Genomic DNA, 16,909 nt, shown 5'->3' with positions numbered 1-16,909 from the left:
GATATCCTGCTGAATGAATGAATGAAAAAATGAATGAATAAATGTGACTACAAGGATGGAAAATGATATCAGTGCTATATTGTAGCAATCAAATAATCTATTGGTTAGTTTGTTTGATTCACCGAGTAATCAAATAAAAGACACTTTATAGCCTCAGTGTGTATTTTAGGGAAACAATTTGAAATAATAGATGTTCTTTTCGAATAAATTCACATCATTAACAATAACATTGACCTTTTAACGTGTGCATTACTAAAAAAAAAAAAAAAAATCCGCACCACCGCTCTCATGTTCACTCTTCTGTTATATTTTTATTCTCATTGTTGCTTTTTATTTTTACTCTATTGTAATATTTTTCTATTTTGTTTCGATTTATACCCCCATTATTTACTTTTTATTATTTAAATTCGATCTCAATTTTGTACACTGCTGCTGGAATTTTAATTTTCCTGAGGGAACTCTCCTGAAGGAATCAATAAAGTACGATCTATCTATCTATCTATCTATCTATCTATCTATCTATCTATCTATCTATCTATCTATCTATCTATCTATCTATCTATCTATCTATCTATCTATCTTTTGCACTCTATAGCTATGTCCATATATTTGAAGTTCCCAGCACTTCATTTGATGAGTTGCACTCATTCAATGATTAATCAAAGCAACAGTTTATAAATCAAAGCCTTTTTGTTCTTGTTTAACTAACTCATCTAATTCATTGTGGCAGCCCTAGATTAAATATACAAGCTCTAAAAAGTCTCCAAACTGGACTGTTAGACACAACCGAAGGTGATCAACAAGTATAATCAAAGTACTGAATAGGAGCATGTACTTCATTTCATTTTATAAAAGTCAATAAATGTGACTAAAAAGTATTTGATGATTTTTATAAAAATGTATTATTCTCTTCTTTTTCTTGTTATCCACTTTGGATCCTCTACTCCTGTTTGCACTTCGGTGGGTTTTTTTTTTACGCGCTTGAAGTTACGCACGTTTCTCTTATTGGTTTTCTCCCACGCGGCCTGCGGACACGCCCACCCCGCATAATGTGTTTATGTCCGGAATGGAGGCGGGATCATTACTAGTGAGGCAGACTTTGTTGTGAAAATGATGGAACCTGAAGTTGTACTAACACTTGTGAATGTCTTTCAAATCCATGGAGAAGATAACACGTTGAAAAGCATCAATCCAGTCAGCGCTTGTCATGTGTGTCGCCATGGTGATGTAGTTAGTGTATGCACGCTACAACAGCTTCTTCTTCCTGGCTGGATGCAAATAATATTCCATAGATTCAACTTTGTTTCACTTGGTATTCTAACCGCTCGGATGTTATTTATGATGTTAAAAGGTTTGTTTAGCAGGAATGTTTGTGAAGCAGGGACACATCAGAGGGCCTCGAATGGACAACTCAATTGAAAACTGTTAGAATAATTATGTGTAGGTTATCACACAACTCTTATGCTTAAAGGCCGTTGCTATAGTTATTATCAATTGTGCTGAAGTTGTACTTTTCTATCTGTGCAAAGGGACATCGTCTCGTATCAGTGTTTGTGTCCAGAACATCGAGTGCCGTGACGCAGACAGAGCAGAGACAGGGCGATATCACAAGAGTGTCAGCACATTTGCATTTCATGAATAGTCACATATTGTGTCCAACTGGGGCTGCTGAGATTACCCCCGCTTCCATCAGAAGCAGCCTCAGTGATGTAAGCAGGGACCTCCCAAATAAATAGAGGAGCACGTGGGCTGGACTTTAGAGCGTAGTCTGGATCTGTAACTGAGTGTGCAGCCCCAAACGTCTCTCCTCATTGAGCCAAATTGAACTCTGTCTCTGCATGATTCCTTGCTTCTTGTCTGTTTAATAAATGTCATCAGTGTTTGAACCAGACAAAAACATAAAAAATCTATTGATAGATGCTACATTATATATGTGTTTTCTATTGAACAGTCACGTTGTTCAATGATGGCGGTCCAGATGCAGTCGGTACCAGGATGTTCAACACATGCAGTCGACTTCCGCTGTGGTCGTACCAATGAGACAATGATGTGCATTTTGATTTGTGATAGTTACTGCACAGTGGCATTGCTAAACCTCATTGCTCGGTTGGTAGAGCGGCTGTGCCAGCAACTTGAGGGCTCCTGGTTCAATCCCCACCTTCTACTAACCTACGTCACGTCCGTTGTGTCCTTGAGCAAGACACTTCACCCTTGCTCCTGATGGGTGGTTGTAAGGGCCTCGCATGGCAGCTCCCGCCATCAGTGTGTGAATGTGTGTGTGAATGTGGAAATAGTGTCAAAGTGCTTTGAGTACCTTGAAGGTAGAAAAGCGCTATACAAGTTGTGGAGAGGCGGGGCCGGCAGTCCGACAGCGAGGCAGGGCAAACCGGAGCCCACTCCAAGATGGCGGCGAGGAGGGGATTACTCAATTGTGCCCAAGTGCGCGATCCCCGCACCTGATCTTGTTTGCGGCGTCGAACCCACTGCTCGCCGCCATCTTGGAGCGGGCTCCGGTGTGCCCTGCCTCGCTGTCGGACTGCCGGCCCCGCCTCTCCGCACAAGTATAACACATTTACCATTTAATGGTACAAAAGCGCAAAAAAAAAAGAAGATGTTTCCAGTTGTCTCAATTGAAGCGATCAGAATAGATTTCACAGTTTTCTGGAAGTTTCTTTTACCATTTTCTTATGTGTGGTTAACACTATATCCAAACTTCAAGCGCAATATCATTTTTCATCCTCCAGGGGCACTGGACTTATTGGCGGCTCAGAGGCGCATAAGAACACAAGTATTTACGTGGATAGAAGGCCATATTTGACAGGCAACACCCACATCTGAGGGTGGCTCCACCAGAGTGTGCATCTTGGATGAAGACAGCGACTGGGAATCTGCACACCTTTTTTTTACTAAAGCACATGGGAGAATAGGGCCCTTACTGTAATAACAATGATGACATCATCTAAGATTTAATATTGAAAAAGTACCTCAACTGCCTTGAACCTCACCGCACGTCACTGATATCGTGTATGGACTGGCCTCGTGAGTGTATCGTCACAGCGTGGTATTCATTGACCTTGTTTAGGATATTACCTGCTTGAATTAGACCCGCTAAGTCACCCAGAGTTCACCCTTCAGGTGGCTGCTCGCAGGCTATTTATATTTGACAGGCAAATGAAGCTCAGCAGTGAGCGGGCAGATTGTGCAACTGGTGCCACAACGTCAACATCTCTTTGGGACTCCGCCTGTGCACCAGCAGCACGGACCTGTGAGCGCAGGGATTCCCTCTGTCCGTCTCCGGGAGGTCAAATGTTAGAAAACCAGGGTGATGGCTCGGAGACAACCCCAGTCTCTGAAGGCACATTCCCAAGTAAACGTCATCGATGGGGAAGAGGCATACCTTTTTGGACACCTCTTTCAGTCGTAACGCCAGTGAGGCGGAATATACCACCCCTCCCCCTCCAGCGTACGTTGGGTAGGCACCTTTATAGAAGTTCTCCGGTATGTAGTATTTAGTCGATGGATTCCGGTTCGGGAAGGCGTTACTGATGACATCCCCCACAAATAAATTGATGTGAGTTTGGTTGCGCAGTTTGTGCTCCTCCCACTGCTGGTGCAAGTAATCCAGGAGAGCGCCGGTCCGGACGAAGACGTCATCGTCCCCTTTGAAGACGAACACGGCTGTGGGACAGTGTTGCTGGAGCCAATGCCAGAACAGCAAGTCTTTCAGGGTCAGGTTGAGGAAAGTGTCTTTGAAATCCCACTGGAGGATGTCGCCGTACTTCCGGTTCTCCAGCTCCAGAAAGTTTTTGAGGTCCGGATGAGGTCCCGTACTGGAGTCCTGCCTTCCCAGCAGAAAGACCGTACGCACGAACCCACCTTTCCTGTGAGACTCCCCTTTAACCAAACCACTGCGGCCCCATGTTTCACGGATGGCTTGCCTGTTTTCAAAGTTCCCCACTTGAGACTTGACGGCCATGAGGAGCATCGGATACTCTCGACTGGTCTCGTTCCTTTTGCACGTCGTCGGCTGATTGATGAGGATTGGATAACTCCTGCAGTGCATTGACCTGACAAATACCCCGATTTGTTCGGGCATATTGTTGACATCATGCGGACCGGCTTCTGAGCACTTACATGATGTACGGTCAGGAAGGCACTTGTCTCCGGTTTGACCGGGTAACTCTGCTTTGGGCTTCCTCAGAGTCCCGGTGGTGTTTCCACGTAGTATGGGATTGTTCTGACGGTCCAAAGAGTGCTGCAGCCGGTTCCACAAGGCACTGTTCTCCAGATGAAGGTTCCAGAAGGGGCCGAGCGGGTGAGAGGCCAGAGCGCCGGAGTTTGCGGAAATCCCCGGCGCGACATAGTGGATGGTTATTTTAGGGGGAGCATAGGAGATGGTGACGAATATGGTGACCATGATGTAGATGAGAAGGTGGCCGGTCATCATGCAGGGTAACAAGCACAGGCACAGCAGCCTCCCGTTGCACTTGCAGCATTTGCCCATCGCCTGCAGCCAAGTCACCTGCACACACAGAGGACATACTAAATGGAACCCAAACAAACATAGAAAACACAGGTTCTCACTAAGCGTATCCCGACATGGGTATAACCTGGACTACTGTCAACCCTCTGGAGTCTCCGTCACCTTGGTGACGGCCCAGTGAGCGTTATTAACTCGGCATCATTCTTACCTGCCTGGAACCCCGTGAACACGCACAGAGCACACAATATACAACAATGTTATACAATATCAGAGTCCATTCTCTCTTATCATGGTTGTTTTTTTACAAATGATGACAGATGTGAACAAGAGCATGTATTGTCTATTTGTTATGATTGATTGATTGATTGAAACTTTTATTAGTAGATTGCACAGTACAGTACATATTCCGTACAATTGACCACTAAATGGTAACACCCCAATAAGTTTTTCAACTTGTTTAAGTCGGGGTCCACGTTAATCAATTCATGGTACGTTATGATGTAAAGGAGAGGTGCGGTTGTAATGTATAATAAGTATGTGTCAATAAAAGGGCATTTTATTACTTTTCTTGATTTGATTACATGCTATAGTACAATTGTATTGGTATAATTGTATTGCATGATGTTTGTATCCCTTTAATTTAGGTAGCCAGGGACTGCAGATGGAAATTAGCTATTTAGCTATAATCTGGTGCAGAACATATCTGTCTTTGAGCTTAATGTTTATGTGCATTTTCCCTTCAAATAAAGACTAAACTAAACTAAACTAAACTTATGCCCCCATTAATGTCAATATGGTCACATGACCTGCTGAGCTTTGTGAACAAAGTACAAAAAAAGTATTTTCCTTCTTGACAACAATACATAGCAAAATGCTCAATTGTTGCCTATAAGCCAAAAACTACTTTTTTTTCCATTTGAATATATGAATGTAATGAATCAAGGACATTGCAAAAACATACTTACAAGAAAGATGAATTCAGAAATTAGTGAAGTCGACAGAGATGGAAAAAAAAGGCTCCTTGTTGTTTCTCTCTACTTACTAAATATATTTTTTCCCTTCCAGAAAGCATCACTGATGTCAATGGCGACGTTTCATGATTATTTGGAAGATAAACAATCCTGCGGTATAAAACAGTCCTTGGCATCACGCAGCAGTCGCACCTGAGCAACAAGTACCAGGTGCGACGGTGGGCGTTATGCGCATGCGCGGTGTTGTCGCCCCCAGCACCGACGGTCTATATTAAGTACAAATATACATATGTGATTTAAAAGTAGGAAGTTTTTCAGCGAGGAATTGATTTGCATCCAGGTGCTGCTGGGGAACGTATTTGCATGATGCCACTAAATGACCTATGAAAAGTCCTAATTAGAATAGAATAGAAAGTACTTTATTGATTTCCTGGGGGAAATTTAGCACCACAGTTCACTCACAATTAGACAATAAATACTATACAGCTTTATTCACATGTGAATAATATAAATATATTATACATATATTCTACATTTAAGTACAGTCAAGAAGGAACATAAGCATTATACAGTCTTGTAATTATCTAATTATCTCTTCAGCGTTCAAAATATTTGATTGCTGATTAAATAATCATTATCTTAATCACACACAAACACACTGATTTGTATTTTTGCGCTAATCCTCGGAATAAAACTGTACTGTGTACTTCTAAAAAAATCTAAAGGTTTTTTAAAAAGCAGAAAAATTCAGTTAATAATAAAATAAAAGTAAGGAGGGAAGCAATAATAGTATAAAAAACGTACATAATTATCTAAAGGGCAATTAAGGTATAACTGGTAAGCGTCCCCGACCTACATATACGTCACAATAGTCTACAACTGACAGCCAATTGAACCAATAGAAATCGCGTCTATCAACTTCCTGGCTGAGTTTACAAAAGCAGCCAATGAAAAGACAGCAAGGGCGGAGCTTATCGCGTCACGCTCTTTGTGGAGCGATACAAGTTAGGTTGCGCTTTGAATGAGGGGCCATCATCCCGGTGGTTCAGAGCTGATATTTATCTCCTTTTTACTTTGAAAATGACAAAGTTGGATTTATTGACGGGCACCTGAGTCACCACCACGCCTTCTTGCGCCCATTTGGCCAGTAAGTATGCTTTAAAAAGGGTCACATTGACTCCATTTGCAGATGATGTGTCTGGCGGACAAAAGTAGCAAAGCTTGCTAGCGGATTTTATTTCCCAGCACTCGTTTTTGAAGCCGCAGGAGAGAAGAAGATGGACTTTTACTCACTGCAGGACAAAGAAACTGAAACTGCATTCATTCGTCCTTATTTAGCTCGCTTTTATGCGGTTTCTCAAAGTCTACATCCACTGTTTGTGGCGGCGAGCGTTAGCTTATTCTTCCAGCGCTGTGTGTGTGTGTGTGTGTGTGTGTGTGTGTGTGTGTGTGTGTGTGTGTGAGTGTGTGTGTGTGTGTGTTTGTTTGCATGGTGGTATTTGCAGGGAAGAAGTAAGGATGTGTGTGTGTGCATGGTGGTGTTTGCATTGTGTGTGTGTGTGTGTGTGTGTGTGTGTGTGTGTGTGTGTGTGTGTGTGTGTGTGTGTGTGTGTGTGTGCGTGTGTGCGTGCGTTGTGTGTTTGCATGGCGTGCGTGTGCATGGGGGTGTTTGCAGGGAAGAAGTAAGGATGTGTGTGTTTGCATGGTGGTGTTTGCAGGGAATAAGTAAGGATGTGTGTGTGTGCATGGTGGTGTTTGCATTGTGTGTGTGTGTGCGTTGTGTGTTTGCATGGCGTGCGTGTGCATGGTGGTGTTTGCAGGGAAGAAGTAAGGATGTGTGTGTTTGCATGGTGGTGTTTGCAGGGAATAAGTAAGGATGTGTGTGTGCATGGTGGTGTTTGCATTGTGTGTGTGTGTGTGTGTGTGTGCGTGCGTTGTGTGTTTGCATGGCGTGCGTGTGCATGGGGGTGTTTGCAGGGAAGAAGTAAGGATGTGTGTGTTTGCAGGGAATAAGTAAGGATGTGTGTGTGCATGGTGGTGCTTGCATTGTGTGTGCGTTGTGTGTTTGCATGGTGTGCGTGTGCATGGTGGTGTTTGCAGGGAAGAATTATACTGTAAGGATGTGTATGTTTGCATGGTGGTGTTTGCAGGGAATACGTAAGGATGTGTGTGCATGGTGGTGCGTGCATTGTGTGGGTGTGTGTGTGTGTGTGCATTGCGTGTGTGTGCATTGCGTGTGTGTGCATGGTGGTGTTTGCATGGTGTGTGTGTGCATGGTGGTGTTTGCAGGGAAGAAGTAAGGATGTGTGTGTGCACGGTGGTGTTTGCATTGTGTGTGTTTGCATTGTGTGTGCGTGCATGGTGGGGTTTGCAGGGAAGAAGTAAGGATGTGTGTGTGTGCATTGTGTGTTTGCATGGTGTGTGTTTGCTTGGTGTGTGTGTGTGCATGGTGGTGTTTGCAGGGAAGAAGTAAGGATGTTTGTGTGTGCATTGTGTGTTTGCATGGTGTGTGCATGCATGGTGTGTGCATGCATGGTGAGGTTTGCATGGAAGAAGTTAGGATGTCTGTGTGCATTTTGCGTGTTTGCATTGTTTGTGTTTGCATGGTGTGTGTGTGCATGGTGGTGTTTGCAGGGAAGAAGTAAGGATGTGTGTGTGTGCATTGTGTGTTTGCATTGTGTGTGTGTGCATGGTGGTGTTTGCAGGGAAGAAGTAAGGATGTGTGTGTGCACTGTGGTGTTTGCATGGTGTGTGTTTGCATGGTGTGTGCGTGCATGGTGAAGTTTGCAGGGAAGAAGTAAGGATGTCTGTGTGCATTGTGAGTGTTTGCATGGTGTGTGTTTGCATGGTGTGTGCGTGCATGGTAAGGTTTGCAGGGAAGAAGTAAGGATGTGTGTGTGCACTGTGGTGTTTGCATTGTGAGTGTTTGCATTGTGTGTGTGTGCATGGTGGTGTTTTCGTTGGGTGGTGTGTGCATTGTGTGTGTGTGCATTGTATATGTGTTTTGGCATTGTGTGTGTGTTTGCATTGTGTGTGTGTTTTGGCATTGTGTGTGTTTGCATGGTGTGTGTGTGTGTGTGCATGGTGTGTGTGTGCAAGGTGGTGTTTGCATAGTGTGTGTGTTTGCATTGTGTGTGTGTTTTGGCATTGTGTGTGTTTGCATGGGGTGTGTGTTTGCATGGTGTGTGTGTGTGCATGGTGGTGTTTGCATAGTGTGTGTGTTTGCATTGTGTGTGTGTTTGCATTGTGTGTGTGTTTTGCATTGTGTGTGTGTTTTGGCATTGTGTGTGTTTGCATGGGGTGTGTGTTTGCATGGTGTGTGTGTGTGCATGGTGGTGTCTGCATAGTGTGTGTGAGGATGGCGGTGTTTGCAGGGAAGAATTAAAGGTGTGTTTGCATGGTGTGCGTGTCTGCATGGTGGTGTTTGCAGGGAAGAAAGTAACCCAAACAGACAGTTTCTCACAAAGAGACTCACACTACAGACATAATAATGTTTGCTAATCTCGCTCACAAGGCCACGCCAGTCGTGATTAGCATTTTGCAGTTGGCATGTTGGCTGTATAAACTTATTTTTTTTATTGTGTGTTCTGTACATCAACGCACTGTTTTTCAACCTTTTTTAAGCCCAAGGCACAATTTTTTTTTTATTGAAAAAATGCAGAGGCACACCACCAAGCAGAAAACATAAAAAAAATGAAACTCAGCAGTCAATATTGGCAATAAAAAGTCGTTCTGGCAAATGTTGGATATGACTTTAAAGCATAACCAAGCATGCATCACTATAGCTCTTGTCTCAAAGTAGGTGTACTGTCACATCACACTCTGACTTATTTGGACTTTTTTGCTGTTTTCCTGTGTGTAGTGTTTTACTTCTTGTCTTGCGCTCCTATTTTAGTGGCTTTTTCCTGTTTTGTTGGTATTTTCCTGTAGCAGTTTCATGTCTTCCTTTTGAGTGCTATTTCCCGCATCTGCTTTGTTTTAGCAATCAAGAATATTTAAAGTTGTGCGGACGCCATCCTTCTTTGTGGGGACATTGTTGATTGTCATGTCATGTTCGGGTGTACTTTGTGGACGCCGTCTGCTGCTCCACACGCTGCAAGTCTTTGCTGTCGTCCAGCATTCTGTTTTTGATTACTTTGCAGCCAGTTCAGATTTTAGTTTCGTTTTGCATAGCCTTCCCTCAGCTTCAATGTCTTTTCTTAGCGGCACTCGCCTTTTCTTTATTGTTGCTTTACCTGCACGCTGTCGTCTGCATATTGGGATCACGACAAACCATTGTCGTCGTTCCCGACATCTAGGAAGCAATTAGCTACCTGCTGCCACCTACTGATATGGAAGAGTATTACACGGTTACTCTGCCGAGCTCTAGACAGCACCGACACTCAACAACGGCACATTTGCGGATTATAACTACTGGTTTGCAAAAAATACTTTTAACCCAGCTAGGTGAAATGACATAATCTCCCACGGCACACCAGACTGTATTTTACGACACGGTGGTTGAAAAACACTGCATGAACGCGATGTGTGCAATTTGCAAGGCTCCCTTCACAACACACGGTTTTATCCCCAGAGCTACAGCATTGTTGCATCTTCTTACATTTCTTGACGCATAAGGGAAATAATCAGAAGTTGAAATGTGTGAATTCCCATGCTGCTTGTGAAGGTTTTTCCAGGCACTGTCTTTGTCTGGCATCCAAACATTCCTCCAGAAGCAATAATTATTAATGCCACGACGGCTTAAATAGTCGCACACTGCTAAGAATCAACTTTTTTTTTTTCCCCCATTCAAAGATGATTTAGGCTCGCTCTGCCACTGTACTACTTGTAAGCAGTCCAAGGGTTAATCCATTGAAATTAATTCTTGGAAGGAGCTTGGACTTTCAGAGAAACACTCTAAAGACAGTTATCCCTTCTTTCCTGTCATCAGTGTACCATTCTCTATGGATTTAAGGCCTCATTGATCAATATTTTCTTATACTAATTTGACATACGCATTCCCTCAGTTCTTTCCTGAGCTTGTTTCTCTCTGATTACCTAATCAGGAACATTGATCTTGTTCAAATGATGGCTGTAATAGGATAGGGTTACAGAAAGGGTCAATACTCAACAAAAAATGGATTGCAGCCTTTTCAGAACTGTGTTTTATAGTGTCAGAATTGCTGAAAGAGAAAATGAAAACAAAGCCAAGCTCTAATGCAGGACTATTCGACTGGGAATTACATGGTTCCAGCCCCCAGGTTCTGTTCAAAACTTGGGAGACCAACATTTTTGCAGCAAATTCATACAAACACTATTGTGTTTCTGTTATACAGACGCACTTAGACCAGTTTGAACTAGGCATGTTCCAATCAGGGATTTATGCTGCTGATTCCAAAACGACTATCCTTGAGATCGGCCAATACCAATCACATGTTTTAAGTTATTTATTGTGAGTGCTATTGACAGTTTGGCAATATCAGTGCAATATTTTACCTAGTTCTTTATTTTGTTTTATGACATACAAGTGTTGGTGCAAAACAAAGTCAATACACAATAAGTGAAGTGAAGTGAAGTGAATTACATTTATATAGCGCTTTTTCTCAAGTGACTCAAAGCGCTTTACATTGTGAAACCCAATATCTAAGTTACATTTAAACCAGTGTGGGTGGCACTGGGAGCAGGTGGGTAAAGTGTCTTGCCCAAGGACACAACGGCAGTGACTAGGATGGCGGAAGCGGGGATCGAACCTGCAACCCTCAAGTTGCTGGCACGGCCGCTCTACCAACCGAGCTATACCGTCCCATAACTAAACAAAATAAAATAAAACAAACACCATCTATTACTCATTGAAGTCCTTTTTCGCTCTTAAAGTCTTCCTGTGTCTACGCACCTATTCTATGAAATTGTTAACATTAACGAAAACATTTTTTTGGGGGAGAAAATAGAAAATATCGATCAAATCACTCTAGTATCAATCATATACTGATATTACTCCCGGTGGCGACACCACCAATTTATGGATGGATTCGCACTCCTCTTCCGTGTGGGGATGGACTGTGACAATGTTGACACATCAACAGTTATTAAATCATTCCTTGCTTTAGACTCTGTAAATCCACTCGTTAATAGCAGCTTTGCAACATGTTTCCATCTATACTTCTTAAAAGTTATGAAGCTCTTATTTCTTATTGGGCGGTATAGCTCGGTTGGTAGAGTGGCCGTGCCAGCAACTTGAGGGTTCCAGGTTCGATCCCCGCTTCCGCCATCCTAGTCACTGTCGTTGTGTCCTTGGGCAAGACACTTTACCCACCTGCTCCCAGTGCCACCCACACTGGTTTAAACGTAACTTAGATATTGGGTTTCACTATGTAAAGTGCTTTGAGTCACTAGAGAAAAAGCGCTATATAAATCTAATAATTCACTTCACTTATGGTATTTATAGCTAGTTTAGTGGTGATCTAAGCAATTAGCATGCCTGCTCCTGCTTGCTCTCGGTGTGTAATATGTTTAGCCTTGTCTTAATATTTGATAATAATACTTGATAGTGATACTTAAAACACACTGCATCCTGTCAGTAAGATAGGAGTTTAACCAAGAAAAGGCTAAGTCTGATATACATGTTTTGATAAGTTCTAATAGAATGTTATGATCGACGATATATCAAAAGCAACGCTAACATCAAGTAGCAGCAACATAGATGACGCATCAACATCTATAGTTAGCAATAGATCATTAGTCATTTTTGCAAGGGCTGTCTCCGTAGAGTGATTTGCCCTGAAACCGGATTGAAAGGGTCCACAGAGATTGTTAGATGCTAAGTGTTCATTTAGATGCTGTGCAACACATTTTTCGAGGATTTTTGAGATAAGGGGAAGGTGGGACACCGGCCGGTAGTTTACCATGAGGTCGGGATCGAGGTTAGGTCTTTTGAGCAGAGGATGAATAACCGCTATTTTGAATGCCAGAGGAAAGTTATAAGTTAATAATATTTAGCACTGATGGTCCTAATGTTGCGAACAGCTCCTTGATGAGTTTCCCAGGAAGTGGGTCAGGTAAACATGGTGTTTGGATTGTCTCATTTACACATCGCAGGAGCTCCTCTGTTATTTCTTCAAAAAGAGATAGATTATTTTGGGGCTCAATATCCGTCGTTCATACATTCGTATCTGCGTTAATTAGGGATGATACTCGAAACCGGTTTTCCCGGTTGTTTGATAAGAAAAGAACCGAGTCCTCGGACTCGAATACCTTTTTGAGAACCGGTACCCGTTATCGAGACCACTATAGTAAAGAAAAAGAGTGGAATCCCGTCCCGACCAGAAATGCTCCGTGGGACATCACAAGAAATGACGCCATGTAGTTCAGTCATTAGGCGCAGATAGCGAAAGCAGGAAAAACAATGGACGGGAAAAAGCGCTCCAAGGTGTAATAAAGTTCAAAACAAAAGGTATAATCCAACGAATAACTTTACTGAGAGATTTGAGCAGGGTAAAACACATGACGGACACTTTTACGACCAACCGGAAACATAGCAACCAGGCTAGCAACGCACCTCCTTTACGGCAGCTGTCGCAACCTTCTTGATGCAACCGCAGCACATACATATATATACAACACTGCAGCACATACATATATATATACAACACTGCAGCACATACATATATATACAACACTGCAGCACATACATATATATCAGGGGTGTCAAACGTACGGCCCGCGGGCCGGATCAGGCCCACGAACAGGTTTTATGCGGCCCGCGGGATGAGTTTGCGAAATTTTGGAATTAAAGAAACTGCTCTTCTAAATGTGTCCACTAGATGTCACAATAGCAATTCTTTGTATAATTTTAGATGATGCTACATATGTAAAAAAAAAACAAAAAAAACACATGATCTTAGTGCACCAGTTGAGAAAAATGAGTAAACTACATAAATAACATCCTGTAATTTGATTTTGATATTTTTTTATCTTAATAGATTGAAAATTACACCTATGAGTTGACTGATGAACATTATCCCATCATTTATTCAGAAAGTATAGGTAACGACAAATAAAGATAGAATACTATTAACTGCAACATGTATGTGTAAAAAAACCCATCAACATTATGATTTGTTCATTTTCAGAATGTGCTTGTTCTATTTTTAAACAAAAAAAAAAATCTGAAGTTGTCTTTATTTTTAAGTTATCGTGCCGTGATTTTACCAGTCCGGCCCACCTGGGAGTAGATTTTTCTCCATGCGGCCCCCGATCTAAAATGAGTTTGACACCCCTGATATATATACAACATATCTCCGTCTGGCAGAGTCTATTTCCTTGTAAACAAAACCAAATCACACTGTATATGTGTTGTCTGTCTAATTATAAATAATACAGACGAGGCGTGTTGGCTGAGTTCTTGACGTTTACTTTCACAGCGTGGCAACATGCAACACTTTTCGGGGTGACCGCGCATGCTCGTAACTCCCGTTGCATGCTGGGTAGTGTAGTTGTTATATTCTCTCGCTCATAACATCTTTCCCCCATAAAGAAATAATGTTAACTCAATAAAGTGTATTTCTTTTTTCAGCTTTAACTTTTCATTTTTTAGCATTTGAACCACATTTGCAAACAACTTTTCTCTTCATAGAATTTTCTTTCAATAAAGAAATAAAGTGCAAAAATGTCAAAGCATCATAACAAACAGCTAACTAGTTATGTCAAATAGCAGCAGAAGTGCACTTTTTGGAGAGCTGTATTATTTTCAGTTTTGTGCCCAAGGGACTGATTTTATTTAACACTATATTATTATTTATACACTTATAGTGATCACAGAGACAGCTTGTTTTTGTGTTACTGTATATATTTGTTTCTCTGAAAAATCCCACTTAATATACTTTGGGTAACAACAGTCAATATTTATTTATTTTATTTAATTTTTTTAGGTGGGTAACAGTCAATATTTATTTATTTATTAGATTGTATTTTTTTATTATATAATAAAAGTGAGCTTTTGTTAAACCAAATATTGTCAATCAATCAATCAATCAATCAATCGTGTTTTTTTTTCCATATACAACAACCTATCTAGACTCGATAAGAGAATCGATAAGGAATCGGTTCGATAAGAGGATTCGATAATAGGCTCGAACTCGATAATTCCTTATCAAACATCATCCCTAGCGTTCATAGAACCCAGTTGGAACTGGGATGCTTTAATCTCCTTTCTAATGAGTTAAATTTTCTTATTAAAGAAATTCATACAGTATAACATGGTTATTTTCTTAAGAAATGTGTAACAATAAAATAAATATACCAAAAACAACTGAAAATGGTTGTTCTCAAAATAAGAATAATATTGAAATGAGAAATGCGACCTCGGTCCTTAGCTTTCTGAAAATGTGGCCCCTGGAACAAGTTAGTTGGTTAGTGCTGCTGTAATGGCAGCATGTTTGACCCTGCAGCCGAGCCAAGTTTAATGCAGTCTGACACTGCTTGGCTTTAGAAGGAGAAGGTTATAACCCTGGTTTTGATAATAGGATAGGTACACTTGCATAGGATTAGCATATGATTAGGTTAGGCATCAACAGAGAAGATTTGTCACCTCAGTTAAGATGGATTAGGTTTTAGAAGCTGACCCAGTAACCAACAGGGAACCTTGTGTTGTGACATGGGGTCATCCACACTTGTGAGCTTTTTTAAAAAATAAACAAATAATTGTCTCTTTGTCTCCTTCTCTTAGGATCCTTTGGATGTTCCCCTTTCTGCTCCCCTTCATTTGCACACTCCAGCATCTTACACTTTCTTTAATGCTAATGCCTTAAACCTGACCTAACTTCATTTAAAAATATACACGTTCTGTATTTATACATTTATCTCCTGGAGGATTTCAAACATACAGCCTAGCAACTTCAAATCCCACTCCCCCTCCCTTGTTCCCTTGGCATCAGATTAAGACGGGCAACTCAAAACACACGTACACGACGTACAGCAAGCATGTCCTCCATACTACCCTTCACTCCCCCGGTTGTGAAGAGGCTTCTTGGGTGGAAGAAGACTCCTCCGGCGGGAGGTGGAGGAGCCGGAGGTGGCATAGGGGGAGTCGGGGAGCAGAACGGAGGTGGGCAGGAGGAGAAGTGGTGCGAGAAAGCTGTCAAGAGCTTGGTGAAGAAGCTGAAGAAGACGGGGCAACTGGATGAGCTGGAGAAAGCCATCAGTACGCAGAACAGCAACACAAAGTGTGTCACCATACCAAGGTGAGATTAAAACGCTAACACACGCAGTTACACTTTCAGCCGGTCTGATTAGCACTGCCACAGTTTTTAAAAAAGGAAAAACAATCGAAAGTCACCACTGAATTTAAACAGTGGAGTATTTGCAATATCTACATACTGTAGTGTCTCAACGCTCGTATCTTTTTAGAAAGATTATCGACGAACCCTAACGGTCAGCTTTACCTCATGCTGACAATAAATAGCGCACAACTCAGACTCAATCACGCATGTCACTGTCAGTTGTAGATTTTAACAGTGCGATTGTAGTCTGAGTAATAATTAAGGTTTCATGCAGGGTTTCCCTAGATACCCTTGGGGGTGTGGTCATCATTATGTCATCGTTAAAAAAGGCTCAAAAATACATACATTTAAAACTAATCTGTTACTAGTATTTACATATTTTCATATATCGTTTTGCTCTATTTGCAATTGTTGGTGCTTGTTGCACAATGTACTTTGTTGAGAATTTTTCAAGTGTCAAAAGACTTTTAGTGACGTTTTCTTTCTTAAAAACGACTAGCAACAAATCTAGCATATTTTTCTGATGTTATTATGGAATGTTTATCGTGTCTAGAACTCTACTTCTGTCCCTCGATGTCCCTTATGTGTACAGCTCCACTAATGGACATTGGAGTGTTACTTTCAAAGGCAAAATTAAAGTATTGCTTGAAACATCATTTTATATGGGAATTTATTGTATTATATGTATAGTAAACAAATGATAAATGGGTTATACTTGTATAGCGCTTTTCTACCTTCAAGGTACTCAAAGCGCTTTGACAGTATTTTCACATTCACCCATTCACACACACATTCACACACTGATGGCGGGAGCTGCCATGCAAGGCGCTAACCAGCAGCCATCAGGAGCAAGGGTGAAGTGTCTTGCCCAAGGACACAACGGATGTGACTAGGATGGTAGAAGGTGGGGATTGAACCCCAGTAACCAGCAACCTTCCGATTGCTGGCACGGCCACTCTACCAACTGCGCCACGCCGTCCACTTTACTTAAGTGTCGAATGTTCGTATTTAACTCTTTACCAATTCAATTCTTCATTAAGAATCTTCCCACCAACATAATTTAACTCCACAATTATTGCTCCATATTGGACTTATCAGACTCTTTAGCTGCAAATATCTTCTGGCTGGTTTTGCAAAATAAGTGCGCCATGGTCTTCAATGACTCGCCCTGTCATTTTAACTTTTTTTGGAGTGGGATC

At 41.7% G+C, this 16,909-nt stretch overlaps 2 protein-coding genes across 2 annotated transcripts in view; one reads left to right on the top strand and one right to left on the bottom strand.

Moving 5' to 3' along the window:
* Positions 1 to 2,630: 2,630 nt before the first annotated feature.
* si:dkey-175m17.6 (N-acetyllactosaminide beta-1,3-N-acetylglucosaminyltransferase 2) lies at positions 2,631 to 5,742 on the bottom strand. The gene is made up of 2 exons (XM_062032249.1): positions 5,449 to 5,742; positions 2,631 to 4,522 (listed from the first exon to the last, which is right to left on the bottom strand). Exon 2 carries the CDS (start codon positions 4,502 to 4,504, stop codon positions 3,179 to 3,181), a length of 1,326 nt encoding a protein of 441 aa, XP_061888233.1. The 5' UTR covers positions 4,505 to 4,522; positions 5,449 to 5,742; the 3' UTR covers positions 2,631 to 3,178.
* A 665-nt stretch (positions 5,743 to 6,407) lies between these two features.
* Positions 6,408 to 16,909, top strand: part of LOC133638790 (mothers against decapentaplegic homolog 2-like) — a 33,805-nt gene continuing 23,303 nt past the window's right edge. The window contains exons 1-2 of the mRNA XM_062031740.1: positions 6,408 to 6,601; positions 15,158 to 15,671. Coding sequence (XP_061887724.1) covers positions 15,412 to 15,671 — 260 coding nt within the window. The 5' untranslated portion in view covers positions 6,408 to 6,601; positions 15,158 to 15,411. The remainder of the gene's footprint in view (positions 6,602 to 15,157; positions 15,672 to 16,909) is intronic.

The sequence above is a fragment of the Entelurus aequoreus genome, linkage group LG21, assembly GCF_033978785.1.
Source record: "Entelurus aequoreus isolate RoL-2023_Sb linkage group LG21, RoL_Eaeq_v1.1, whole genome shotgun sequence".
Lineage (NCBI taxonomy): Eukaryota > Metazoa > Chordata > Actinopteri > Syngnathiformes > Syngnathidae > Entelurus > Entelurus aequoreus.
The sequence above is the reverse complement of the archived record's forward strand: the minus strand, read 5'-3'. Positions and strand labels throughout refer to the sequence as shown.

Excerpts from the sequence above, each read along its gene's own strand:
- si:dkey-175m17.6 (XM_062032249.1), bottom strand. The coding sequence starts at position 4,504 with ATGGGCAAATGCTGCAAGTGCAACGGGAGGCTGCTGTGCCTGTGCTTG.